General features: G+C 50.6%; 3 protein-coding genes across 5 annotated transcripts in view; all 3 read left to right on the plus strand.

Annotated features, from left to right (window-relative positions):
- The first annotated feature begins 315 nt into the window (after positions 1–315).
- Positions 316–718, plus strand: LOC142458380 (large ribosomal subunit protein eL43-like). Its single transcript, XM_075559414.1, has one exon. The coding sequence runs from the start codon at positions 375–377 to the stop codon at positions 651–653; it is 279 nt and encodes a 92-aa protein (XP_075415529.1). The 5' UTR covers positions 316–374; the 3' UTR covers positions 654–718.
- A 3,517-nt stretch (positions 719–4,235) lies between these two features.
- On the plus strand, positions 4,236–10,775 carry TACO1 (translational activator of cytochrome c oxidase I). Of its 2 annotated transcripts, XM_075562049.1 has the most exons (6): positions 4,236–4,714; positions 6,835–6,941; positions 8,308–8,435; positions 9,182–9,359; positions 9,520–9,753; positions 10,308–10,775. In XM_075562049.1, the coding sequence occupies exons 1-5, from the start codon at positions 4,435–4,437 to the stop codon at positions 9,718–9,720; spliced, it is 894 nt and encodes a 297-aa protein (XP_075418164.1). In that variant the 5' UTR covers positions 4,236–4,434; the 3' UTR covers positions 9,721–9,753; positions 10,308–10,775. The 2 variants fall into 2 exon arrangements, with proteins under 2 accessions (XP_075418164.1, XP_075418163.1); XM_075562048.1 differs by having other exon boundaries at positions 9,520–10,775.
- A 7,711-nt stretch (positions 10,776–18,486) lies between these two features.
- MAP3K3 (mitogen-activated protein kinase kinase kinase 3) overlaps positions 18,487–26,676 on the plus strand; it is a 65,412-nt gene continuing 57,222 nt past the window's right edge. For both annotated transcript variants that reach the window (XM_075562050.1, XM_075562051.1), the window contains exon 1: positions 18,487–18,805. In XM_075562050.1, coding sequence (XP_075418165.1) covers positions 18,802–18,805 — 4 coding nt within the window. In that variant the 5' untranslated portion in view covers positions 18,487–18,801. The remainder of the gene's footprint in view (positions 18,806–26,676) is intronic.

Below are 26,676 nucleotides of genomic sequence, written 5' to 3' on the forward strand. Positions count from 1 at the left end.
CAGTTTCCCACGCCAACACCCCAAATAGGATGGGGGAAGACTCCCTGACCCCACTGCTATTCAAATGGCATGGGTACTCGAGGCAACCCTGCCCCATGTATGTGTGTTCGTCTGCGTTGCTCAGAGGAAGCAAGTAGGTTGGTTCAGTTAGCCACGATTTCTACTCCCATGAAGAGTTTCAGTCTCGGACACTCACAGGGCAGTTCTGTCTTGACCTATAGGGTCACTGGGAGTCACCACCGACCATGACTGAGTTGGATTTGCCATTTTCCGGCCATGGATTCTACTGGCCAAAGGTCTGTGATAAGAAGTAGGCCCTTCAGGTTACAAATTGAGCACTGAGCCTCTCTGGCTTGGGACTAGTTTGCGGCAAGATGGCCAAACGCACCAAGAAGGTCGGGATCATGGGCAAATATGGGACCCGTTATGGCGCCTCCCTCAGGAAAATGGTGAAGAAAATTGAAATCAGCCAACATGCCAAGTACACTTGCTCCTTCTGCGGCAAAACCAAGATGAAGAGATGCGCCGTGGGCATCTGGCACTGCGGTTCCTGCATGAAGACAGTTGCCGGTGGGGCCTGGACCTACAATACCACCTCTGCTGTCACAGTAAAGTCTGCCATCAGACGACTGAAGGAATTGAAAGACCAGTAGAAGCTCCACTATCTGAAACCTCTCTGGCCTGTAATAAATGGGTTAATTAAAAAAAAAAAAACAAATTGAGCACTGAAAGTCTCTTGGGGCAGTGCTGTGTGGTTTGGTATTCAGAGGAGAAGCTGGGACACGGACCATCTAGAAAGCCGAGTAACAAAGCAACCCCCGGAGCTGAGACTCAACGTGAGAGAAGTTTGGGTTTTGCCTACAAAATGACCTTTGGAAAGCGATTGACCCTCTTATAACTCTCATTCAGAACACACGACCTAAAGGCTCAAGTAGAAAGCAAATATTTTGAGAATGATGATGGCAACAAATGTATAAATGTGTTTGACACAATGGATGTATATATATAGATTGTGATAAGAGTTGTATGGGCCCCCAATAAAATGATTTTTTTTAAAAAGCGCATGGCTTCTAAGGTGGCTTCAGACATGGGGAAGAGAGATTTTTTTTTTAATCGGTTTATTAGGGGCTCATACAACTCATCACAATCTATACATGCATCAGTTGTGTAAAGCACATCTGTACATTCATTGCCCTCATCATTCTCAAAACATTTGCTCTCCACTTAAGCCCCTGGCATCAGGGCCTCAATTTTTCCCTGCCCTCCCCATTCCCCCCCACTCATGAACCCTTGATAATTTATAAATTATTATTTTGTCATATCTTGACCTGTCCGACGTCTCCGGAAGAGATTTTTAAGAATAGACCCCAAAGTAGCTTAATCACATTTGCTCTGTCTGCCGGATCTGATCACACGACTGCAGCCCAGACTGCAGGACGTCAAGAAATAGGGCCTTAGGGTTGCAACTGGGGCCACAAACCGTGTGTGTGGGAATGGCTAAATGGGAGACTAAATTTGTCTTACTTTCACCAATTACCACAATAATATATATAAATAAAATTTTAATGTCAGCTTTGTGCCCAGGGACAGGAAATAAAGTGATTAAGTAACCATTTTTTGCCTGTCCACAAAGTAATAATGAGTGTCATCTCATTCACGGAGAGCTGTACATGGGATAGCATCTCCGTAAGCCTAACACAGGATACCCTCCACCAGTCTATAGAGGAGTCCCGGTGGTGTAGTGGGTTATGTGTTGGGCTGCGAACCACAAGGTTAGCGGTTTGAAGCCACCACTGCTCGGGAGCAAGAGGAGGCTTTTTACTCCTGTCAAGAGTTATTACAGTCTGGGAAACCCCCAGGGGCAGGTTCTCCTCTGTCATATAGGGTCACTAGGAGTCGGAACTGACTCGATGGCCATGAATTTGGATCGTGTTGCAGCCAATCTGTCGTTCCCAGGCTTGTGGCTAGTTTTAAGTGATTCTGATGATCCTGGCAACCAGGACTCCAGAAATGGTTCAGCTCCTGTGAATTCATCGCGGGAACGTCCCCAGTAGCTCAGACTCAGAGAGTAAACAGTGCCCTGCTAGCCATCACCCGGACACAGATGTGCAAACCCAGCTGGAAGGCCACAAGCAAGAATAGTTCTTCCAGGGATGTGCAGAAGTGGAAAGTGTCAGAACAGCCTCTCCTGGGAGAGATGACCTTTCCCTCTCACTACGAAACTTCAGAAAGGTTACTGTTGGAGATTCCACCAGTAAGAATGCAGCATCACACATTTGTATTGTTGAGTACATCCAGCTCAAAAACCTACCCCAGACCCACTGCTTCTCCATGTACAGTGCAGTGACATTGATTACATCCTTCAAGCTAGGCATTCTCCCCCTCATTCTGAATTGTGCGCCCCCTCCATCAGCAACCTCCCTGCCCTCCCTCCCAAATTTCTCTCTACTCTTTTGAGGCATGTGTTACACTTCTGCTTGGGAGGGCCTCAGTCACGGGGACATAGAGAAGCAGCCTTGGTAGCCAATCTAGGTAGGGCGCTTCCACTAAAGGGTTTCGAACAACACTGCATTTGTCCTGGAAATGTCCGCCCTGGATCCACATCACGAGGACCTGATGTTGACCCCGTGTTTGTACAAGCCCCATGTTCGTACAGCCCTGTATGGCTTTGCCAATGTTGAAGCTATCAACACTGTTACTTCTATTTTACCAACCACCCCTGTCTTTTTCCAAACCCCACAATTGTCTTCCCTGTGGGTGAGACGCTCACTGTCCTCTGATGCGCTGACCTTGTCACAGTGAGTGAATAGGCCTGAGTGTGTTGGACGACCACTTTGCCCTTGGTGAGTTTAGGCTGGTTGGATATGGATGCTCTAGAACTTTATGATTATAAATTTCATAATGTGCTCTTTGCTCTTCAGAGTACCATGTATTTTAAACTATACATATAAGATAATTTTGGATAGATATCATATACGGATGACTAATAAGCCCATGAAAAGTTGTTCACATTTTTGCCTGTTAGAAAAATCCAAAGTAAGACCACAATGCAATACTATTTTACAACCATTAGGTAGATGACGGGAGCAGTTACCAAGTTAGGAAGCCTTGGTGAGAAGACTGGGAAATCTGATGCCCACTCTGCCCATGAGAGGGATGCAGCTATTTTGGAAACAATCAGTCTCTCAAAAGTTTAAATAGCATTAGAATGTGTCCCAGCAATTTCATTTAGGTATATACCTAAGAGAAATAGAAACGTGTACACCAAAATTTGTATATTTTTCATAATTTCCCAAAATGATGTAGTATGGTGACAAGCATGTATGACGCCATACTTGTATCAAATATATTGGAAACCGTTTTAATCTAAAAGGTAAACGCTGTATATGACAGCTGATGTGAACAGAGTCGAACGTGTGAGTCCAATCGAAGACCGTGAAGACGTCCTCTGATGGGAATCGATGCCAGAGCGAACCCTGGAAAGAAAAAAGCCGGGTGACATCCGGGTGAGAAGGTGGCTGGTTGGAATGACTAGGGGGGTTCTCATCTGCAAAGAACAGAAGGCGAATGTTGGGCCCATCACTAAGGAGCTTGGAAAAAATAAAGGAGAGACTAAGGAAAAATAACCCCCAAATGAACTGTTCCCTGCCGGGGCGTCTTTTGCAGCAACAGAACATTCCGGATCTGCTCAAGGGTTGGGGAGCTATTAATTTGAAAGCAGTCTCAGGTAGTTCACGCAGAAACTCCTAGGAACTAGCCTCACGCTGCCACCCCTTCATAGAGTTCCTCCTGTGGTGGTAGCCCCCAACCATCACATTATTTTCTATTTTTTTGGCATCATTTTATTGAAGGCTCTTACAATGCTTATTACAATCCATACATTAATTCTATCAGGAATATTTATACATATATTGGCATCATTCTTGTCTAGACAGTTACTTTTAATTTATTTTTAAGCGTTTTATTAGGGGCTCATACAACTCATCACGAATTATTTTCGTTGCTACTTCATCACTGTCATTTTGCGACTGTGATGAATCGGGCGGCCCCGGTGAAAGGGTCCTTCGACCCCAGGTTGAGAACCGCTGCTCTAGGCCCTGGTGGAAAATTCCTTCTGGGGCGCGCGGGGTGCACCCGCAAAGACTGTCCGGGTCAGGGAGGAAGTAGCGCTTCGCGGCGGCAGAACCGACTCTGTGGGCGGAGGGGACGTCTTTTTGCGACGGACCTGCGGGCGGAAGTGCGGTGCGCCGGCTCGTGTCCCCGCTCCGGGCCGCCGCGGGTCGGGGTGGAGGGGACGAGGGGGCTACGGTGTTCCAGCCGTCGGCCGCGAGCCTGAGCCCCAGGGTGTCGGGGGCCGACCGAGGCGGCCGTGGGCCTTGGGTCTGCAGACAGGACGGGCTGACCTTGGTCACTGGTAGTGGCGGGTTGCAGCTGATGGCTGTCTGGGCTGCCGCCTGTCTGAGCAGGGCCGCTGGCCGCTGCCTGCGGGCGCCGGGGTCCGGGGCCCGGGTCGCTGGTTCGCGTGTTCCCCGGCCCTCCCAGCCCGAGCCCCCGGGTGCTTGCCTCTCTCCGGGCAGGACGCTGCACGTCTCGGCGGCTGTCCTCGCCGGGCATAACAAGTGGTCCAAAGTCCGGCATATCAAGGGCCCCAAAGACACCGAAAGGAGTCGCATCTTCACCAAGCTCTCTCTGAGTATCCGCCTGGCTGTCAAAGGTGAGGGCCCCGGGCCGATGGTCACCCACCTTAAGTGGGTGGTGGCTACCGTTACCCTCACTGACCCCCAGGGATGGCTTGCCTCCCGGAGCGGGTTCAAGGCTGGCGCAACCTTTCCCCTCCAACCAAACCCATTGGGCTCGAGTCTGTTCTGACCCATAGTGACCCCTTAAGACAGTCGCACGGCTCCGTAGGGCCCCCGAGGCTGTCAATCCTTACGGAGGCCAACTGCTTCAGTCTCTCTCCAGAGTGCCTGCTGGGTTGACCTTGTCCTTGATGAGCAGCTGAGGGCTTTAACTACTGCGATTCTATTCTAGGGCTCCTCAGCGGCTCTCACCTAACCCAGTCCTGCCCAGTATCTGCCGTCTCCTGGCAACCCCCAAAGGGCCGAGTAGACCTGTCCAGAGGGTTTCAGAGATTGCTTACACCTGTACAAGAGCAGAATGGCCAGTTGGTTTGAACCTGGGACCTGGAGGTTAGCAGCCCCAAGTGGAACCCACGATGCCACCAGGACTCCTCCTCACCCCTTTCCTCAGACAGGCTCCTCTTTCCTTACCTCAGTGCCCACTGCGGCTCCCCCTTCAGAATGCCTCAAAACCCTCACCTACAATGGTGGTTTCGGTCAACTTTTCAGACCAACCTTTGGCCAGTTCTCTGGGAGGGAGGTGCTCTTGGGAAGATAAGGTAAATGTGCCTTCATCCTAGGCTGTAGTTAGATACTTCATAGAAACAAATCCTACAAGGTAGGTCAGCTGTGTGCCCCTCTTGAGGAGGTGAGGCAAGCTCTCTGCCAGCCAATGGTGGGCCGGAGGCATGGACTGCAGTTAGGGCTTGCCTGTGGTTGGTTTTCTGAGGGTTTCCTGGGACACATATCCTTAGAAGAGATGTCTGCCCAGGTCTTTTTTCCGCTGTGCAGCTATCCTCCGAAGGGGGTTTCGTTTGCTTGTTTTGCATTTGGTGCCAGACACCTGGAGGGGTGGAGAAGAGGCCCTGCCACATGCATGGACTTTAGAGGGAGGAGCACTTGGTTTCGGTCACGAACTGACCTTGAGAGATGTCCTTGTGAAGGAGCATAATGTCACCGAGTTTTAGATATCCTTTTCTATAAACTGGGACAATGCTCACCTTGAGGTAGTGTTGGGCACATAATAAGCATTCAGTGAATGCTCATTCACACACACACAAATTCACGCCTCATGTTTCACTTTGCTTTCTTTAAACTCAATATCGAGTCTGAACAGCAGTGTGTGTGAGTGCACATGCACGCAGCAGCTCTGGTGGTGGCATGGGTTACTTGCTGGGCTGCTCATTGCCAAGGTCAGTGGTTTGAAGTCTCCAGTTGCTCCAAGAGAGGAAAATGAGGCTTCTGTAACTTTTTACCACCTATGAAGCCCAAGGAGCAGTTCTACTGCGCCCTGTAGGGGTGTCTGAGTCAGAATCGGCTTGCTGACAGATCTTTGAGTGTTGTCTGTTTCTTCTGTGCCAGGCCTGGTAACACAAGGATAATGGCCTATAGTTCCTACCTCAGAGAGAGAGTATGATTAGAAGGTCGTGTGAGCATCTCAGTAAGTATGCAGGAAGTTGTAGAATCATTAGAGTTGGGGTTTTTAACAAGTCAAGGAGCCGTTAGGACCTTCTACACCCCTTCCCTTTTCACCTGGCAATAGAGTGACCTCACGGAAAGAGACACCTCTTTAAAGGTAGAATGTGAATTCAAGCTTCTTTTCCAAAACACTATCCTACTCAAACCCTGGAATTGTTCTTAACCAACCAGACATAAATGGAGTGGTGACCTGCCACTCTTTTGACTGATGGAATAAGGAAAAGCAAAAAGCCAGTTATTTGCCGCGAGTCGATTCCAGCCCGTAGTGACCCTGAAGCACCAAGTAGAACTGCCCCCTGGGGTCTCTAAGGCTGTGATTCCTGCAGAAGCAGACTGCCACGGCTTTCTCCCAGAGTGATTGCTGGGCTCCAACTCCTTTTCAGTTAGCAGCCAAGTGCTTAACTACTGCACTGCCAGAGTAGTGGGGGCGGGGACTGGTTAGGGAAAGCAATCACAAATCCCTTGTGTTGTCCATGCTGTAATAAGATGCTTTCACTCGTTCCTTTCTCTTTCTCAGAGGGAGGTGCCAACCCTGAGCTCAACAGCAACCTGGCCCACATCTTAGAGGTGTGCCGCACCAAGCACATGCCCAAGGCCACGATTGAGGCAGCCATGAAAATGGAGGTGTGTCCGTAGTTGGGCATTCTTGTTATTGATCACAGTCCCCACTGGGTCCGTGTCTGGAAGGCTGCCACGCATGCGTCGAATGATCAGAGCGGGGTAGCAGTGAGCGTGACATCCTCAACTCAGAGACGCTGTGTCCTTGAGCCTTGGTTGCAGGAGCAGTCAGGAATAGGGTGGACAGTGCCCAGGGACTCCGCCCTTTGGTGAGGAGATGGGGTAGAAGACGGGCACTGGATGGGGAAAGGCCTGAACCTGGGTTGTGGAAGGGTTTGTGTAGGCCCTGGAGGAGAAAATCCAGTAGAAAAGGTCAGGGTGCCAGTGGTAGTAATGGTGGGAAGGACCAGGATGTAGAGTCCCAGTGTGGGAATTGTCTGCAGACACAGGTGAGAGGACACCGCTTTTTCTGGGACTAGTAGTTAGAATCTGAGAAAGTAATCATCTTAACAGCGCATGGTGACTGAGCGCTTACTGTGGGCCAAGCACTTAGGTAATAACCCGTCCTATAACTCATCGTGAATACGCAGAACAAATTTGACCGGAAACTGAAGCACAGCAAAGTTAGGTGACTTGTCTAGGGTCACAGAGAAAACATTAGACGCACAGCCAGACAGATTCCAGAGACTTGGCTTTCACCTCCCTGTGCATATAAAGGTGGTGGAGACTGCATAGGCTGTCCCTTGTCTGGTGGTGTTTTAGCTGCTTGTGAATGAGGAGGAGAGGTTTCCACAATCAAGCATACTTGAGAAGTCAGGGCAGGGTGCTTGGAGGGCGTCATGAAGATCCAGAGGATGGGCTTGGGATGAGGAGAAGGTACAAAGGGTCCAGATGAGATTGGTCACCAACGTTTGTGATTGTTCATTGAGACCAGGCTACCTGCAGAGGCGCTCAGGACAAGGCCTAGTGTCTGAGTATTCTCTCAGCAGAAGTCAGCAGCCCAGGGTAGAAGGTAAGCAAGTAGACTCTACCTGGTAGAGGAACAGACGGAGATAGAGCTGAGACGTTGCTGACACTCAGGTCCCCTGCAGGAGGAGGCATTGGAGGGGAAGTCCTGCTGGGGCAACTGAGACAGATCTGAGATTCGGCTGGTAGGCGAGAAAGCAAAGCTATAGACTGATTCAGTTGTTCAGGCTCCAAGGAAATAGATTTTTTTCCAAGTAGGGGGTTATACTTCCAGTGACCTCAGAAGTTGCTCTCAAGGGCCACTTCTCAAAGGGTGGTGACGCAAACAGACTTGAGGGTCCAGGTATGAGCTCAGTCCAATAGCCCACTGGGGAGTGGTATGTCATGGGGCTGACACCCGAGGTGGGGGGTGGTGTGTGTGTGTGTGTGTCAGGAAACGGGAATGCCCTGCTGTTGTCTGTTGCAGAAAACCAAGGACATTTATTTGCTGTATGAAGGTCGAGGCCCCGGGGGCTCTTCCCTGCTCATCGAAGCGCTGTCTAACAATGGCTCCAAGTGCCTTTCGGACATCAGGCATATCCTGAACAAGAATGGGTAGGTGTCGGGAGGCCTGGCGGAAAGGGTGCCACCTCTAGGTTCCAGTTCTGTGCAAAGAAAGTACTGTTCAGACACATATTCCTTAAATTCACCGTCATCAAATAAATTCCAACTCAGAGTGGCCCAATAGGACAGGGTAGAATGCCCCCGTGGTTTTCTGAAACGATCATGTTTTCATGGGAGTAGAAAGCTTCATCGTTCTCCTGCAGAGAGGCTCCTGGTTTTGAACTGTTGACCTTGCAGTTAGCAGCCCACTGCATAAGCACGACACCACCCAGGCTCCTACCGCTAATCCTAAGCAGAGTGCAAATGGCAGCATTTAAGTTCTCTTCATGGGTTCTGTACTAAGCGGATCCAAAAGACCCATTGAGCAGATGTAGAAGGGGACCTTGGTTCTCGTGTCTGGTCGGTGGCCCCCACTCCACACAGGCATTTCCCGAGCACACTGGGTCAGGCCTGCGCCCCTGAAGCCAGTGGGAGCCAGGTCTTACCATAAACCTCCAGGACTGGCGCCTCAGCGCACGAGGGACGCACGAGGGACGTCTTCACATGTTCCAAGCTCCAGCTGGGGTAGGAGACGGAAGATGGCCGCGTTTGTGGACTAGAGGCTGACTGACTGGCTTCCTCCTCCCCTCCAGGAGGAGCGTAGGCCTGGTGCGACGGAGCCAGGGTTAGAAGGCTGCGTGGTGGCAGCGGGGCCTAAAGCCCGTTTCCTTTCCTCCTTTCCGTCGTTCTCCATCCAGCGGCGTGATGGCGGAAGGAGCCCGGCACGCCTTTGACAAAAAGGGCGTGGTGGCGGTTGGCGGAGAGGACCGAGGGAAGGGCGCCCTGAATCTGGAGCGCGCCCTGGAGCTGGCCATCCAGGCCGGCGCCGAGGATGTTCAGGAAACTGAAGACGAAGAGGAAAAGGGCGTTTTCAAGGTGGGTCCCTGTGTTTGACCAGGCGCGGGCGGGCACTGGGCGCGGCCCACCCCACCCACAGACAACGGGGAGTTCCGGGCCCTGCCTGCTGTGACCCACGCTAGCCGTGGCCTGCGGGCCTTGTCTCCTCACTCACCCCCTGCGTTTCCTTCCTCCCCAGTTTATTTGCGACATCTCCGAGCTGCATCAAGTGAGGAAGAAGCTGGACTCTCTGGGCTTGTGCTCGCTGTCCTGCTCGCTGGAGTTCATCCCCAACACCAGGGTGCAGCTGGCGGAGCAGGACCTGGCGCAGGCCTCCCAGCTCATCCAGGCGCTGGGCCACCACGAGGACGTGATCCAGGTCTACGACAACATTGAGTAGCCTCGCTGTTGTGGGGGCCTTGTGGATTGGGAGGTACAAGACCTCTGTGGGGCCTCCCTGTGACGTCTGCTGCCCACTGGGTGCTTCTGGGCGAGCCTCCCTGTCCGCATGCAGGGTAGAGGCCCAGTCAGGCTCGATGGCAGGAAAGTGACCACTGCAGGGATGGCATTGGAGGTGCCCGCGCACTGGAATCTGCTCAGAAATAATAACCGTTACTGCATTGCTAGTGTGTGGCGCCTGAGTTTTCCCAATGTAGTTGTTTTTTGTGTCTAGCTGTTGGGACCCTCTTGACTCCTTTCAAGTTTATAGGCTTGATTCCAGTATTTCAGTTCTTGGACTGTTTTTGATTGGCCATCAAGTTGTAGCTTTCTTCAGGCACGCCATGGGGCAAGAATGCTCTGATGGCCTGCGCCTGCCATTCATGCTTGCGCTAACCCTTAGGAAGTCGTAATTACCTGGTGAGCCTGCCCCAAGGCACAGGGCCCAGGGGAAGGAAGGAGCCAGGACTGCTCTGGCTGGGGCTGTCACCGGGAGGGCAGGGTCAGTGTCCCTGTTTCCTTTGTGACCACTGTGCCCTTCTTCCCCAGAGAGCTTCCTGCTCCAGCCCAGCAAGAAGGCGAGTGCCAAGGACGAGGAGCCGGGGAGCCCGTGGGCTCTGAGACAGGACAGCAGATCGGACTGTTCTGGGAAGGGCTATGCCAGACTGGGCTCAGATGATCCTGGGCCCAGAATGCCCGACCCTAGTTCCTATTCATCCAGTCCGGACGGTGGGCACTGGGAACTAGAGAGGATGTGAGCACAGGAGGACTGAGGGACTGAGTCTGGAGGCTGATGAGGAGGGAAATGGGCCCCTGGGCGTCTTTTGCTCGCAGTCATCACTTCTAGCCTGAGGGAGGCCAGAAACGCCTAACTGTGCGGGGCCTGTTTGTCAGGCTGCAAGCTGCAGAGGCTTTGGGGCCCCTTTTAACTGTCCTACAGGCGCACGGTGTGCAGTGTGTTTGGAAGATACGGTACTTTTACAAATTGAAGATTTATCGCAAACTTTTCATCAAGCACGAGCTCACTTCTGTCTCTGAGTTTCATTTGGTCCCTCTCAGGGTACTTCAAACTTTTTCATAATGCTAGTGCATACTTCACAGACTACTGAAATCTCTTAATGGTCTCTAATGTCCATTACACTGGCTACACGGAAACACACGGAATTTACGGTTAAAGGGTTTACTGAAGAAGTTAAATTGTAATGGCAGTTAGAGGTGCTCAGGGTTGTTTATCAGGACATGCTGCAACATCTCCGATCTGCTAATGAATGCCCGGTGGGGCTTACTACTCTGCTGTAAGCCTCAACCCAAAGGCATTCAACTCAGGCTCCGTGGGTCAGCAAACCCAGCTTTCCTGGTTAAGGGCTCAGAGGCACCGCACTCCGAAAGCCAGCCTCCTGCACAAATACTCTCATCTCAACTTACTTCGTGAGTCCATCACTCTTCTGTCCTCTGGCTCCTGGTGCTGCTGCTGCTGCCCCTCTGATGTAACTAGCTGTCATCTGGACCCAGGTGATTCCCTGCACTGGGATCTCAGGTCCACAAGATGTGCTCCATTCCTGGCTCTTGCTGGCAATGAGATTCCCTCCTCCTGCTTCTCAGAGGGCACATTTTGTATACAGCAGGGTGACATTGCAGGGAATCCTATTAGCAATTGCTCAGGTGAAGTCTATCAGTATCTTTCCCCACCTCTTTATCAGACCCACGCAGGACAAGGTTGTTTTGTGGACATTAAGATACTTTGGCTAGAAGGGTCACATTAAGTAATTCACTGCCCCTGCAACGATCACAGCTCAAAAACCCACTACTGACAAGGCGATTCTGACTCATAGTGGTGCTATAGGACTGAACAGAACTGCTTCCCAGGGTCTCTGGGGCTGTAAGTCTTTACAGAAGCATACTGCCTTATCTTAAGCCCACAGTTTGAACTGCCAACCTTCTGGTTGGCTGTCTACTCTCGCCAGGGCTCCTTAATACATTGCAGTAGACTGTAAATATAACTTATATTGCACTGGAATACAAAAGAGCAAACAAAAGGCAGGTAGCTTGCTTGTTGTTCTATTGTGGTGGCCGGGATGGAACCCACAGTATGGACAGGTCTGACTGTACTTATAAACTGTGGAGACATTTCTGAGCTCGGTCTTTTCCTGTGAAGGAGCAGCTGGTAGGTGAGGATGGACAAGTACTGAAACTAAGCCAACAAACTCCACAGTGACTTCACCAGCTAGCTGGCGAGCGAGAATGCAGGTGAAGCCAGCAGGATGATCCATGATCCTGCCTTGGAGCCCTGTGCCTTATTCCACACACATCACACCACCTGGGATTCCTGGGTTTGGTAGGTGAGGACTCGTCCACGCATCTCAACTTACACAGACTCTCAGGTTGCCACTGTAGCACATTTTCAACATCACAAACCTCCAAACTTCACTGCCATCGAGTCGATTCCGACTCACGGTGACCCTATCGGGCAGGGGAGAACTGTCCCTGTGGGTTTCCAAGACTGAATCTTTATGGGAGTAAAAAACCTGCTCTTTCTCTTGCTAAGCAGCTGTTGTGGTTGGAACTGCTGACTTCATGGTTTGCAGCCCAACTAGTAACCCATATGCCATTCCAGGCTCCTCGCTGACATAGGCCCCTTAACATTTATATACTGCTTCCTAACTTAAAAGGTACTTTGGGGTGTCATTGATTTCACCTCAAACCAGTTCTGTACAAACAATATCATTCCAAGCAGGCCAGGACAGCTCTCACTGTACCGTATACCGGTAAGCTTTGCTTTATAAAACAGCTGCTTTAAAGGTGTCGAATGTAAATTAATTTGGAGCAACCTGATGCTTTGACCTGGACTGGACAGAGGGAGCTTGCTCATGCGCTTCTGTGGTGTGGTCCGGCCCGCGTAGTAGCAGGTCTGAGTCCCACCGGTGCCTGGAAGAAAGACCTGTTGCTCGGCTTTGAAAAGCCCACATCCCTAAAACGGTTGTACTCTCACACAGTCGGGGTCGCTATGAGCCGAAACCCACTCTCCAGCGTCTGCTTTAATTGATGTGTTCATCTGGACGGCCCTTTAACCAATTTCCTTCACATCACAGGCTTGCTGTACTCCCTAGGTGGACTCGTGAGATGGCTCTGCGCTGCCCCCTGGTGGTGGCCTGGAGTCTTTCTTGCAATTAATATGGGAAGGTGGAAATAAAACCTTATCCGCACCTGTTGTGCTGCCTCTCATCTGGTAAGGAGAGCCTTAGCTCCGGAGATCAAAGGAATGGTCACTTCCACGGGGTTGGGGTAGTCCGCTGCCACTAGAAACAATTTGTCATATATGAAAATTCTGTGCCAGGGGCCTTGATGAACACTCCTGCTAGCCGAGAGTTTAGCTTGAGCCCCCTAGCAGCTTCAAGGGAGAAAAGACCTGAGCGCTTGCTGCCACCATCATTTCAGCCTAAGAAACCTTACAGGACAATCCCCCACATTCCAATCGCTATGATTCTGAATCAGCCCAATGACATCCAACGGCCTGCAAGAATCCTAGGCCTGCCAATTTCCATAAGACAGCTGCTGCCTTGCCACTGATTTTCTTACAGGCAGCTACAACAGCAGGTACAAGTTGCTCGGGACATAGCAGAGGCCCAGAGTTCTCTTTCGGAAGGCGTTCTGCAGGGAATGATGTTCAAACCTGGCTGTTCCTTGGACAATCAGGCTGTGGGGCTGAAATGGAAGGGAAGAGAGTCCACATGGGAAATGGCACATGCATGTAGGTGCAAAGGGAGGCCCAATTGGGGAACTGCCTTGGTTCAGAGGGACGAGCATGGAGTTTGAGTGATGGGGTCGGTCGAGGTAGAAACTGGAGACTTGGGGCTGGAGAAGAAATGGATTAGGTCCTGACGGGCTGCCCTGGCCACGTTCTCCCACATTAACACGGGTCTGGCAGAAAAGCATTCCATGGAGCGAGGTGCCAGTAGTACTGGCTGGATGTTTGCGGCTATTGCTGACTGGGCCATGCTTCTCAGTGGTTGGGCAGTTAGGTAATGATGTCACATTCCATTTTGTGATCTTACGTGTTCATCCTCCATTTTGCCTAACACCAAATTTCACTTAACGGCCTGGTCTTTGGAACCTACCCCTGCCAAGAAGTGAGGAGCAGCTGTATTGACCACCCATAGGGCCAGGGGCAAGTCTACGGTTTTTAATCAGCGTATGGCAGGCTCAGATGTCAGCTCCCACATAAGAGGTTTGGGTGGTGTGAACTTGGATGACAGAGCTGGGGACAGATTGAGGACATGGTCAAGATGGGCTGTGGAGGGAGACCAGTGGAGAAGAAATGCTCGCAGATAACTCAAAGGGATGTGACTGAGGCAACTGGAGGGAGAGGAAGTTTGGAACTAGAGAGGATAATGGTGAGCGATGTTTGGGTTTGGACATACAGACCATGAAGTGCCTGAGCGCTACTATCCCACCAGGTGGTCTCTGGAACTCAGAAGAAAGACCTGAAGGAGAATGTAGTTCAGGTTCTAGAGCCCTCAGCACCTGACAGTAACTGGAACCCGTCTAAGTGACGAAGCCTACAAGGAAGGCAGTGACTAGAAAGGGAGAGAGAAAGTCCGAAGGCTCTTCAGCTACCGACTACATGGTTATATTGCAGCTCCGGAACAAGTCCTACTCCGGGCAAGGCATGCTAAATGCTAATGATAGGATCTTCCCGCACCTGGTGCTTACACATTGGACTGCTAACCACAGGCCAACAGTTCGAACTGAACCGACCAGCTGTTCCTAGAGAGAACTATGAGGTTTTCTGCTCCTGTAAAGATGGTCAGTTCTCCTCTGTCCTATAGGGTCACTATGAGCTGGAATGGACTCAGTGGCTGCAAGTGACGTGTACCTATGTCGCTTATGGCCACTCTAACTGGGGCAAAGACAAACAGATACATCGTTTTAAGTACTGTGCAGGAAAATAATGCAGACTACAGCGGTAGAGAACACTGGCGGGAGAAAGGCTGTTTTGGATGGAGCAGTTTGTAAAGTCTCGAGTCCTGGGAACATCTTGGGCAGACGGAAGATGAACGAGAGAGGTAGGTAAACTCACAATAGTCACTGTGGCTGGAGGACAATGACTGAAGGAGAGAGTGGCAGGAATGAGGTCAGAGTGGGTAAGGCTGGCACCAGCTGCTGCTGGGCCTGATGGACCATGACAAGTGGGTTTGGGTTATAGTCTCAGTGTGATGGGAAGTCATTCGAGGGTTCACGGCAAGGGAGTGACCTGACCTGCCTCACATTATACAAGGATCATCTTGGCTGCTATGTGGAGAATCACTTGTTGGGTGGCCGGTCATCTAGTGCTGCTAAAATCCTTCCCCTCTCACTGCTTCTTCCTTGGTGGTAGGTGGCTCCCTCTTCTCTTTTTTCTTCTCTCTGCTAAGGAGATGCAGGCCATCCTAATCCTTTCATGACTGATTGCTAATCATATAAATCGCATTATGGGGAAGTGCGACATCATTAAGTGCCAACCCAATGAGAATCACGGCACAGTCACTTCACGTACAATGAGATTTCCAAAAGTTTCTTGAAAAACTCCATTACTTCTTTGTAAATAAATGGTTTTTGAAATTGTGAATTTGGTGTGGGGGTGTTACATTTCCCATGACCAACTCTGCATTCAAGAGTTCCAAGTACTCTCTATCCCCTCTCCCTGTTCTATTCCCCCCTCCACCCCTGATTTCTCGTAAGGACCTCCATCTTCCTGTTCACCCAAGCCGGTACCTGTCAGCCTTCTAGTCCACTGCCTCACCCTCCCACCCTCCACTCCTAGGCAACTTCCAGCCTGTTCTCCTCGTCGTCTCCGTCTCCGTCTTGGTTTTTATCCTCATGACAGTGGTCTCACACCACACACACACACACACAATCTTTTTGTAACTGACGGACTTCCTTCAGCATAATGTTCTCCAGGCCCATCCATGTCGTCAGGTTCTTCGTGTCTCATGGCTGTTTTCTCGTGATCATAGTATTCCATTGCATGTAAGTACCGAGGTTTCTTTTTCCCGTCTTCTACTGATGGGCATTAGGGCTGTTTCCAACTTCTTGCTGTTGTGCACAGCGCTGCAATGAGCACTCGAGTGCACATGTCTGTTTCTATTGTGCCTGCTACTTTTATTACTTCTTTAGGGTATATGTCCAGCAAAGGAGAGGAATTGCTGACTCATACGGAACAGTCCCAACATCTTTCCGTTCCATTTTCCCACGAACGTGCTGAAGATACAAGGAGAAGGCACAGTTCAACCTGATAGTGCCCAAAGAAGAAGCAGGGAGAGCATGAGGAAGCTATAACTGTGGATAGGTTTGGGATACAGTTAGAATTGGAGTTGAAAAGGTATGTTGACTGGTTATACTTATGGTAGTTAGGGCCAGAGGAAAGAACCAGGGTGGTACAATGGCTAACTCGTTGGCTGTTACCAGAAAGGTCAGCAAATTCGCCAGCTGCTCCCCAGCCCAGGAGTCCCCGGTGGGCAGTGTCTACCCTGTCATGTTGGGTCACCCTGGGCGGGGAGTAACCGGCCAGCACACCACGGCCACAACCACAGGTAGAGAGAGTCCAGAAAGATCCTGCCCAGGCTTGTACATCAACAACTGGGAAAACAGAGGAGCAGGTTTTTATTTTATGGGGTTTGGGGAGAAGAGGCAAGTTCAGAGTTCCTTGTTGAACATGCTAAAGTGGAGATGTGTTTGAGACATTCCAGAAGGTGCCGAAAAAGCCTGAGTCATTTTTAATATTTATCTTGAGGGTCAGACCTGGATCTGAGCTTGGGCAGATTGTGATCTACAGCATTGGACCGGTGCACATTCTCGATGCAGACAATGTCACCTCCCAATAAGGTGAAGATTGATTTTTAAGGAATGAGAAAATCTTTGGCATTACAAGGGTGTGTGCCCCTGTAAAGCTCAACCTAACAATGTCTTATCCTTTAGTATTTATCTTATTAGACCGTAAACCAGTGACTCCCCCTCCCCCCACTTTGGGAAAGGTTGGGAGAACAAAAATGAAAAAGTGGTTGGGCTGCATCAGCCTAGGGCAGGAACACAGTGACGGGGTGTCAGGCCCCAGATGAATCCTGGCTTCATGCTCACCGTAACCGCTGAGCTCATTTTCGCCATGTAAATGCCTGTAGGATGTCTTCCCTCAAAACGTTAACAGGATTCCATGGGATGAATATATGGCTGACATATTTCCGTTCTCTCCCTTTTACGCTATCACTCCTTCCCAGAAAAGAACTTATTATAGTGAAGGGACTACACTAGACTAGGGATCTGAAGTGGGGAGATGACCGGCATCAGCTTGTTGGGAGGAAAAGCCGCAGGAGGAGGTGACTGATTGTGTGTGAGAGAGAAGAGAGGGGCCAGGGTGATTCTAAAGGATATGACACTCAGGGTGAAAACCTAACAAACAAATTCACTGCTTTCGAGTCAGTTCTGACCCATAGAGTAAAATCACCACTATAGAAGTTCTTAGCTGGCAACGGAAAGGCGGCCAACGGAGATTATTCTGGTATCCGACTCAGGTTACACGGGGAAAGGGCCATGGGGAGGAAGCCTGTATTACAGTGGATTTGGAAGCTGGATATCTGGGCATATAAAATGTTGAATGGGGAATGAGGATTGGCAAAATTAATTCTGCTCGATCTTCATTTTGAAATACACAATACAATAATTTTTTCTCATGGTACTTATCTAGGTAGGAAGTTGATTTTAAAAAATCCTCTAGGGTGATAAATACCTATCTTTAAAACGTGTTTTCTACAAAGATCTTGTGTTGCTTTTACATGAAGGAAAAAAGTATTTTCTGAAAGAACTGGCTTTGCCCCTTACTGGTTGCGCCCCGGCCAGGGCCAGCAGGGACTCAGATTCCCAAGCACCCACATTCCAGCGCTACCCCAGGGTAGCCGAAGGGTGTGGCCCCAGAGGTTTGGAACCCGGGACCAGGAGCGATGCTGGCGAGGCCGGCCCCGCCGGCGGGCAAGCGCAGCATCTGGACCAGAGGACAAACTGGGGGACCCGGCAGCAAGGGTGGCCACACGCCGGGAGGCGCTCCGAGCCAGAAACCTCCCCGCTAGTTCCGCGCCGCGTGCCGGGCACTGGGAGGGGAGGGGAGGGAAAGGGCGGGGCGCCGGCCTCCAAACCCGCGGAGACTCGGGAGGATCTGGAAGGCGGAAGACCCGTGGGCCCCTCCAACTGCCTTCCCCAAGTCCCGGCCTCCAAGCAGCCGGCGGGGAACCGCGCCAGCCCGCGCGTCCGCCGAGCCGTCAGCGACTGACCGGAGGTGGGGATGTGGGCGGAGCCCCACGCCCGAGCCGTGATTGGAGCACCAGCACCGCCCGGAGCCCGGGAGAGGGATGCTCCGAGGCGGGCGCTTCGAGCCCGCTCCGTGATTGGCTCACGGCGAAAGGATTCGGGCGCTGTCTCAATGATTGACAAGGGAGGGACGTCCGAGGAAACCGCCTTGGCTTCGCCCATTGGCATCTTGCGAGAGTAGGCGGGATTAGTTCGTCGTGTGGCGCTGATGATTAGCTGGCGGGTGAGAAGTGAGGGGGCTGGGGGGAGCTCGGAGGGGCGGGGACGGAGCGCGGGACGCCCTCCTAGTGATTGGGTAGTGAAGCGAGGAGGGCGGTGCGACGGCCCAGCGGCTGCCTGGGATTGGCCAGCGCTGGAGAGAGTGACAGGCGGGGGGCAAGCTGCGTGACCAGCGGTTTGTTTTTCGGAGCGTTCCTGAGGTGGAGAACGGTGGCCGGACTGAGCGACTGCGGGACCGAGGGACGGGCAGGCGGGCGAGCCGAGCCGAGGAGCGCCGGGGATGTAGCAGGCCGCCCTGCCCATGCCACAGCGCCCGGCCGCGGGCGGAGCCGGAGCCGGAGCCTGGGCAGGCGGCGGGGGCCCCGAGCGCAGCCCGCGCCCCCCGCGCGGAGCCAGGCCCGCCGCCGTCCCCGCCGCCCGGGCCCCCGGCATGCAGCCCCGGCTGCGGAGGTGACATTCCCGGGTCCGAGCCGCCGCCGCCATCGCCACCATGGGTGAGTGTCGCCACCGCCCCGGCCTGTGCCCGCGCTGCTCCGCGTCGCCCCGCCCCACCCGCCCCGGGGGGAGGAGGACCCCGGCCGCGGCCTGACAGGCATGGACCGCCGGCCGCCCCCCAGTTCTCGGGTTCGCAGATCCCGGGCCCCCGGCGGGGCTTCCAGCGGCTGGACCCGCCCGAGCCCACTTGGCCGCACTGTGCCCTTCCGGGCCGCGCGGCGGGCGCATCCCGGGGAAGGGCGGCGGGCAGCGCGGGCCCGGGCGAGCCGGAGCGCGAGCCCGAGGGTGGGGGAGCGGGGCGCAGTGTGGGCCCCGGCTGGAGGCTGGTGCAGGCCCAGCTGCTGTTGTGTCTTTTCCTTGATTTGCTTTTTTTTCCCCTGCCTGTGTCATTTCCTTCCCTTTGCTGCTCACACAGGCTGGCCTGCGGGCGCTCCCGGGGCTTGCTCGGGAGCCCAGAGCCCGGAGCTGGGAGCCAGGCCGGGCGGGCGGGCGGGCGGGAGCCGCGCGTGCAGCACGCCGCTCGCGGGAGGCTCGCGACGGCTCGGCCGCTGCCACTAGAACTCCGCTCTGGCTCTCCGCAGAGGTCCCCCCCCCCTTCTTATCTTGCGATATCCCTGAAATTATGTAACTTCGGGAAGAGCCAGACAATCACGGCACAGAAGAATCTCCATGAGATGCTTGCCCTTTTTATCAATACTTGCAGGTTCTGCGGTGAAGATGTAATCCAAGAAAGGAAAAATAAAACCAAAAACAACTTATCCTGTCTGCCGCATACAGAATTTGAGACCGAATTTCATAGCTTTTCTGGCAACTTGGCAAGGGACTTTCAGCGTAGCTTAGGAAGCAAATGGTACATTAGGTCCTGCGTCCGCAGACTTGGCTAACATTGGAATCACCTTGGGATCTGGTGAAACTGCAGATTCTTGGGCTCAGTTTGCCATCTAGGAATCCGAATCTCCCGTAGGAGGAGCCAAGGTATCTACAGTTTCATCAGCTCCCCAGGTGATTCCAGTGATCAGCCAAGTTTGGGAATCTGGACTTTCCCTGGACCTGGATTCCCTTGTTGGGGCAGTTTGGGATGCTGTTGCCTACCCAAACCAACCTCACTGTCCTCCAGTCGGCCAATGCCGACTCAGCGACCCCACTGGACAGGGTGGCTGGGACTGCCTCAGTGAGTTTCTGAGAATGTGACTCTTTACAGGAGTAGAAAGCTCCCTCTTTCTGCAGCGGAGTGACTGGTGGTGTCGAACTGCTGACTCTGGCCGTTAGCAGCCCAACCTGTGATCACCACGCCACCAGAGCTCCCACTGGTGCCTGCTGTCACAAGTTTTTCAGAATATTTGGGCAAAGCCGCTTATTGCTTCTGAGAAGAGGGAGCGTTAACATTGGCTTTGTCTCATGGCAAAATCAAGTCAACTTTTGTCGGCGCTTAAGTCACTTTGGCCAGATGGTCTTTTGTGGGTCATCTCTGCACTGCCTGTGACTGACTGCCTCGCCTTGTGCTACCTCGTCTGTCCCCCCGACATCCAGGAAGGGTTTGTTCATTTGCTAGCTTTACCATTTCCTTCCCAGGCTTTACTTCCGAGATACTTGTTCTTCTGGGGCAAGGTCTCTGCGAGGAGCAGGCATAGAAGGCCTGGTATTCAAGGAAATAACTCAGCAAATATTTACGGTCAATAAGGGCACAGAATTCTTGTCTCCTCCACAGGCTGGGAACATTTAGCTGGTGTTAGGGAATTTGGTGATTGAACCAAGTGTCTGAAATAATTTGTGAGTCTGTGCCTGGGCTCTCCCAGAGTTGGAATCGACCCCACCGCCTCTGAGGACAACGTGGGGAGGGAAGTTCTAAGGAAGTCTTCCTCTCTTACCTGTGAAGGCAGCCTTCAGTCCCAAGGGGGGAGTGGGTGCACTGGTGTGGCTGCAGACCTCCCACCCCCATCTTCCTGACTGCTAGAGTGGCTGGCTTCATGTCACTGTCTGCCATGACAGATGCGAGCGTGCTTCCACATCTCTGGACGTTTCCAAAAAGTTGAGGTGCGAGAGCATGTGAAGAAGACAGTAAGGAGCTGTGTGGTAGGGTCCTGCTCCCTGAAGAAAAAGGGACTAGGAGCAAAGTGTCTGCCCATTTGCCCCCATGCCAAGTTTTCATGGAGACACAGGCAGGGAGAGAGGACTATCGCTTGCCTGCCGGTGACTACGGCCTCTTGGGCAAGCTAGTTTAAGAACCATTGCGCCAGCTTCCTTCACTGCTTACTCCCCTCCTCTTTCTTTCTGGTAGATATCCTTGACACATGGTCAGAGCTGGTCCTGGACTCTCCCAGACACCTGGCTCTCTCTCATTGATTTGTAATGAGGGCTCAGCAAGGATATTTGTATGTAGCGACACACACACTCTTAAATTCTGTTTTCATTCTGGGAATATAAATGATAGACGTTACCCCTCAGGAACATTAATGGGAGTAGCAATACCTTGAGGGTTGGTGGAAGGTAGGGGGAGAAAGGGAACTGATCGCAATGATGGATGTATTAACTCACACACACACACACACACACACACATCAGAGTGACAAACAATAGAAACACATGGGTGAAGGGAGACAGCGGATGGTGTAAGATATGAAAATAATAATTTATAATTTATCAAGGGTTCATGAAGGTGGGAGGGGTAAAAAACGAGGAGCTGTTACCAAGGGCTCAACTAGAAAGAAAATGTTTTGAAAAAGGATGATGGTTACATATGTACAGATGTGCTTGACACAATGGATGGATGGACTGATAAGAGCTGTAAGAGCCCCCAATAAAATGATTTATTGAAATAAAAAAAATGACAAGTCAAAATCCTGGGTGAGTTAGTTACTATCTTAAGTATGCTTTTGTTCATACTATAGTTCTAGTGAACAAGCTCTGGTAGCACAGTGGTTAAAGCGTTCCGCTGCTAATGAAAAAGTTGGTGGTTAAAATCCGCGAGCTGCTCTATGGGAGAAAGATGTGGCGATCGGTGTCTGTGAAAGATTACAGCCTTGGAAAGCACAGGGCAGTTGTATTCATTGGTGGGGTCTCTGTGAGTCAGAATAGGCTTGCTTGGCTTTGTATTTTTTGATCTAGTTCTAAATAAACTCCAGGGTTGCTCAGACAGAAGCAGACTTAATATTTTTGGTATATTTGCTAAACTCCCGTGAGGAAAGGACTGAAACAAATTTTGCTCCCTACCCTGCAGGATCTTTGGCTAAAGCAGTCATGTTTTCCTGCACTGTTCTAAGCCTTGAGCTCAACCCAGTTTGACAACTCGGGTTTGTAATTAAAACAGGTCAGATTTTATATTGGCTGTTAGCCCCAGTAAATTTCTAGTGGAAACTACAATTATCCTTATTAAATAATGAGAAATAATTCTTTTTGGCTTGGACGCTATATGGCTGGTTTAAAAGTTGGGAGTGGCTGGTCATTTTGTCTTGATCACTTTAGAATCTCCCTCAGCTTTAGTAATCAGAGTGGCAAGTGTTATTAATTACATGGAGACTAATTTACTTGTGCTTGGACTTTTTACATGTGCAATCTGGACCGCCTTAAGAAATGTTAGTGGGGGTAAAAGGTAACAGTGTGAAACACATGACAGGAAACATAACTAAGCGGCGGGATTATGGATGTCTAGGCCTGGCCTGATACTTCAGTCTTAAATTGGAGTCAGTGCGACCTCTGTGGAACTGTTGGAGTGCCCACTTAGACCAGTCTCAGTTCAGTTAATCTAGAACAGCGGCTTACAACCTGGGTCGCAACCCCCTTGGGGGTCGAATGACCCTTTCACAGGGGTCGCCAGATTCATAACAGTAGCAAAATGACAGTTATGAAGTAGCAACGAAAATAATGTTATGGTTGAGGGGTCACCCCAGCATGAGGAACTGTATGTATTAAGGGGTCGCGGCCTTAGGAAGGTTGAGAATGAGAACCACTGTTCCAGAAGCTCCAGCTGGTCTGTTACAGAAACTGAGTAGTTGGTAACTGTTTTGATTGAAACTTGGACCACAGTTTAATAAGCCAACATAGTTAAACCATGACTCGATTTCTGATAGTTCTTGAAAATGACAGGTGGATTTTAAAATGGCATTCTCGGCATTTGTACAAAGTCCGTAGGCAGCCGACTGACTGGTGGGCGGGGAAGACGCAGACGGTAAGGAGCTGTTCCCCAGTTTGAGCTTGTGTAAGCGATCCCTGAGCCCTTGTCCATTTACTGCATGCCTCCTGTGCCTGGCACAGTGTGGGTGAGCCCGACGCTTGTGTTTTCCAGCCCTGAGGGGTTGCGTTCAAGTGAGGTGAACTTGACGCCGTGGGGTCTTTAGGTGTGCATTTGTCAGAAGTGCGTCAAGGGGCACAGGAGGGAGCGGTAAGCTCGCTAGTTGTGGGGTCCACAACTTACAGTTCCAGTCCTTTAGGCTAATTCCATTAGTATTAAAATAGAGGCGGAGTACACTCATTCTTAGGAGGAAGAAATGGCTTGCTTTGAAATGAGTTTGTTTGTCTGTCTGCTTTAGATGTTGCATCATCGATTAGTAATACTGAATGCCTAATGCACCCTAGAAACAGCAACAATTTGAGAAGGAGGCTCCAGAATTGGACTTTGAGATGTAGAAAAAGATACCACCAGGTCCCCGAAGGAGAAAGCTTCTTGTGATCGGGCTTTATTGTGTGGTCACACTTGCTGTCGACAGCTGTTTGCACAGATGTGGACAAGGAGGAGGCAAGGGAATACCATCTGACTCAGGTGCACTCAGAAGCCCCGGGGAAGCATGGAAATTCATGTACACGCAGAATTAAAAGATAACTTTTTGAAGAGCCCTCTTATACAGGAAAGCGTGACTGGCATAGTAATCACACAAGGCAACATTGTTTATCAATGGGAAGTGCTGTAGACCCTGCTTTTAGATAGAGTGACTTCCCGCTGCAGCTACGGTGCAGGAGTTGCCTGGCAGCCCCCACGCCATGGGTCAAGAGTATCCGGAGAAGAAATCTTTGCAGCTGGATTAGTATGGGCCACCGTCGGCTTCAAACTCCTGAGAGCTTCCATTTCTAGAAGCCTGAACCCGGAGCCTTTTTCCACGGATGCCCTGTTTTCTGCTGTCTGTGACTGCCCCTGCCTCCCGCCCCAGCTCCTCAGTCTCATCCAGAGCGTCCGTCTTCCTCTTTGTGCGCCTTCCTAGCATTAGTGGACAGTCCGCCCCATACTCAGGAAATCTTGTTGAGGTTTATAACACCCTTTCCCCGGGCCTCAAACTCACAAACGGATTGTTAGTTTTCACCACCTCCAATTTTCTTTCTTTTTTAAAGAGTTTCCCGCTTCTCGATTCTCCTTAAACACTTGCTCTGCCGCTACCACCCTATTGGGTCTGTCTTAGCCGACTCTCCTAATACAAATAAAATCTAATGAAGATCCAAGAACAGAAGCAAGGATGAGGTTAGGTTACGTGATGTCTAGCAGTTCACCAAGGACAATGGTAGCCAGCGTGTTTGTTTAAGCATTCCTGAGTGCTGATTCTAAATCATAGGGACCCTCAGCTGCCTCCGGGCTTTCATGACTGACTCTTCACGGGAGCAGGTTGCCAGGTCTATGCCCCACAAGCAGCTGGTTGACTCCAGCCTAACCCTTTCTTTCACTAGCAGCAGAGTACCTACTCATTGTGCCGTCTGGGCTCACCTTACTAAGTGCTAGGGACTGTGAAAACGGCCTTCAGTTGTTAGTTTTTTTCCTTTAAATTCTTACAACTGAAATGTTGCTCAAATGACTTTTTTTACAGATGGGAAAATTAAGGTGTAGGAAGAACAAGTGTTTTGCTTAAGTCTCCCAGCTAGTACATAATTTGACTTAGGACTTAAGCCCAGGACTTCCTGGCTCTAAAACCAAACCAAACTCAAAGGCCTGTTATTTTCTTGAAAAAGTTTTTGTTTGTTACTTTTAAGGAATGTTACTGAAAGAGTGCTGGTGATTTAGTGAAAATCTCAATTCAGGAAGAAATCCCTAAAAGAGCTGCTTGATTTACTTCCTATCTTTACGCATGTTCTCAATCTGAAGTATCAGTTTAAGAATTTGTCTGCCTGTAGCAGTATATTCTACTTGGGCACGAAATCAGATTCTCTTAACTCTGGTTCACTTGTGTTAGTTGTCTCTGACTTCAGGAGACACGCTGAACCATTCCTCTAGTGTGTTCTAAGTGCTGAAAGTACCAAACAAGCTTACCCATTAAGTAATGCCAGGAATTGGTTGGCTTCCTGGAAGCATAATTTGTCAACCTGATAAACCAGCTCTTATAATAGCATCATCTTCTCCAAAATTAGAAATAGCTTTTCCAATCACGCTTATCCATTTGATTCGGAAGGTGTGTGTATGTGTATATGTTTTAATAACAGACTTCAGATAACAATCGAAACCCTCAATTCTAAGGCTGGTGATCCTGAAAATTCTGCATTTTCATTGGTTATTCCTTAGAAAACACCTACCTAGTTATAATCTTTACAGTGATCTGTTTTACTGTATTATACTTTATAATGTAGATCAGCCAATTTCATATGTAGGCTGATTTTCCTGGTATAGACATTATACTCTTCTTTTTAAAGCCTTGGTTGAGAAATGGAAAAGCAAAGCAAAACAAAAGCAATTTTGTTTCTTTAAGGAACCTACATGGAAATTAATGGAAAATAATTGAAGAAATGTATGTGTTTTAGTCTTGACAAGTATGCCTACTTCTTCCCTTTACTACGTGCTTTTCCAGCAGCGTGATGCGTGACTTGAGACATACCTTTTCGTGTATTCTAAAGTGGGATGAGCCTGGAAAACGGTTTTACTATTACTTCTTCGACAAGATTTAAATCCAGTTTCATTTTTCCGAGGGAGAAGAGATCTCTTGGTAGGCACCCTTCCTTCTCCTTCCTTTCCCACCTCCTCAAAGGGCACAGGGGCATCCGCCCACGTTGGGTCTAGGAAGTGGGGAATGGCAGCTGGCACAGGCGAAGAGAATGGAGTGGTTCTGCTTCCTCTACTTCGCGCTGCTCCTTCCTTTCCAAGGGGTAGCAGAGTATTTCTAAGGGCAGGAGATAGGCACTCTCCTCGGGTGGAGTCTTCAGTACTTGCTTCTTTTAAGGTGTGCCCGAGTGACTCACTTGTCATCACGGCAAAGTGTAACAACTTGTCCCTCATGTTTCCCTCTGGGTCAGCAATTTATTTCTTTTCAGTCCTCATTAACTAAAAAGTATATTTCTTTAAAAACCATTTCTTTTTCAAGTTCACTCCATGCTGTTTGAGTGGACAAGGACCTTTTGAATGACCTGGGAAATTTTTGCACAACATGGCATTGGGCTGATTGGGGAGGACAAACAATAGGACTGCCTTTTGACTTCCCTCTGGGAAGCAGAAGGCCTATAAATTTGTAAAGGGTTGGGGGGATTCAGAGACTAGGCTTGTCGAACAACTTCTCTTCAAAGCAGCTACACGATGCCTTTAAAAATGTGCTTTCCTGCATATGTTTTGAGGTTCACCCCTGGTTATGAAGCAGTCAGTCCCAAGCCTGTTTCTATAGTATAGGCACTCATGACGCTGGCAAGGAAGCATTGGACTGCTCACGGTAAGGTTGATGGTTCAAACTCACCGCCATTCTGAGGGAGATAGATGAGGCTATCTGCTCCACCCATATAAAGATTGATAGCCTTGGAGCCCCCAGAGAGGGGTGTTAAGAGCTGGAACTGGTTCGATGGCGGTGGGTTGGGTGGGCTCCCATAACCAGCTTTCAGCCACTCCTCGTTGATTCAGTGCTTTGTCATGCTGTGCTCTGCGCTTCACGCTGTCTTCTTCCCTTTCCTCGAGGAGTTTCTCTGGCACGGGACACTG

This window comes from Tenrec ecaudatus, chromosome 10, assembly GCF_050624435.1.
Source record: "Tenrec ecaudatus isolate mTenEca1 chromosome 10, mTenEca1.hap1, whole genome shotgun sequence".
NCBI lineage: Eukaryota > Metazoa > Chordata > Mammalia > Afrosoricida > Tenrecidae > Tenrec > Tenrec ecaudatus.

Bases quoted from the DNA above. Each gene is read 5' to 3' on its own strand.
- TACO1 (XM_075562048.1), top strand. From the start codon at position 4,435: ATGGCTGTCTGGGCTGCCGCCTGTCTGAGCAGGGCCGCTGGCCGCTGC. The intron at 4,715-6,834 runs GTGAGGGCCCCG...TCTCTTTCTCAG, and splicing joins TATCCGCCTGGCTGTCAAAG to AGGGAGGTGCCAACCCTGAG. The intron at 6,942-8,307 runs GTGTGTCCGTAG...TGTCTGTTGCAG, and splicing joins AGGCAGCCATGAAAATGGAG to AAAACCAAGGACATTTATTT.
- LOC142458380 (XM_075559414.1), top strand. From the start codon at position 375: ATGGCCAAACGCACCAAGAAGGTCGGGATCATGGGCAAATATGGGACC.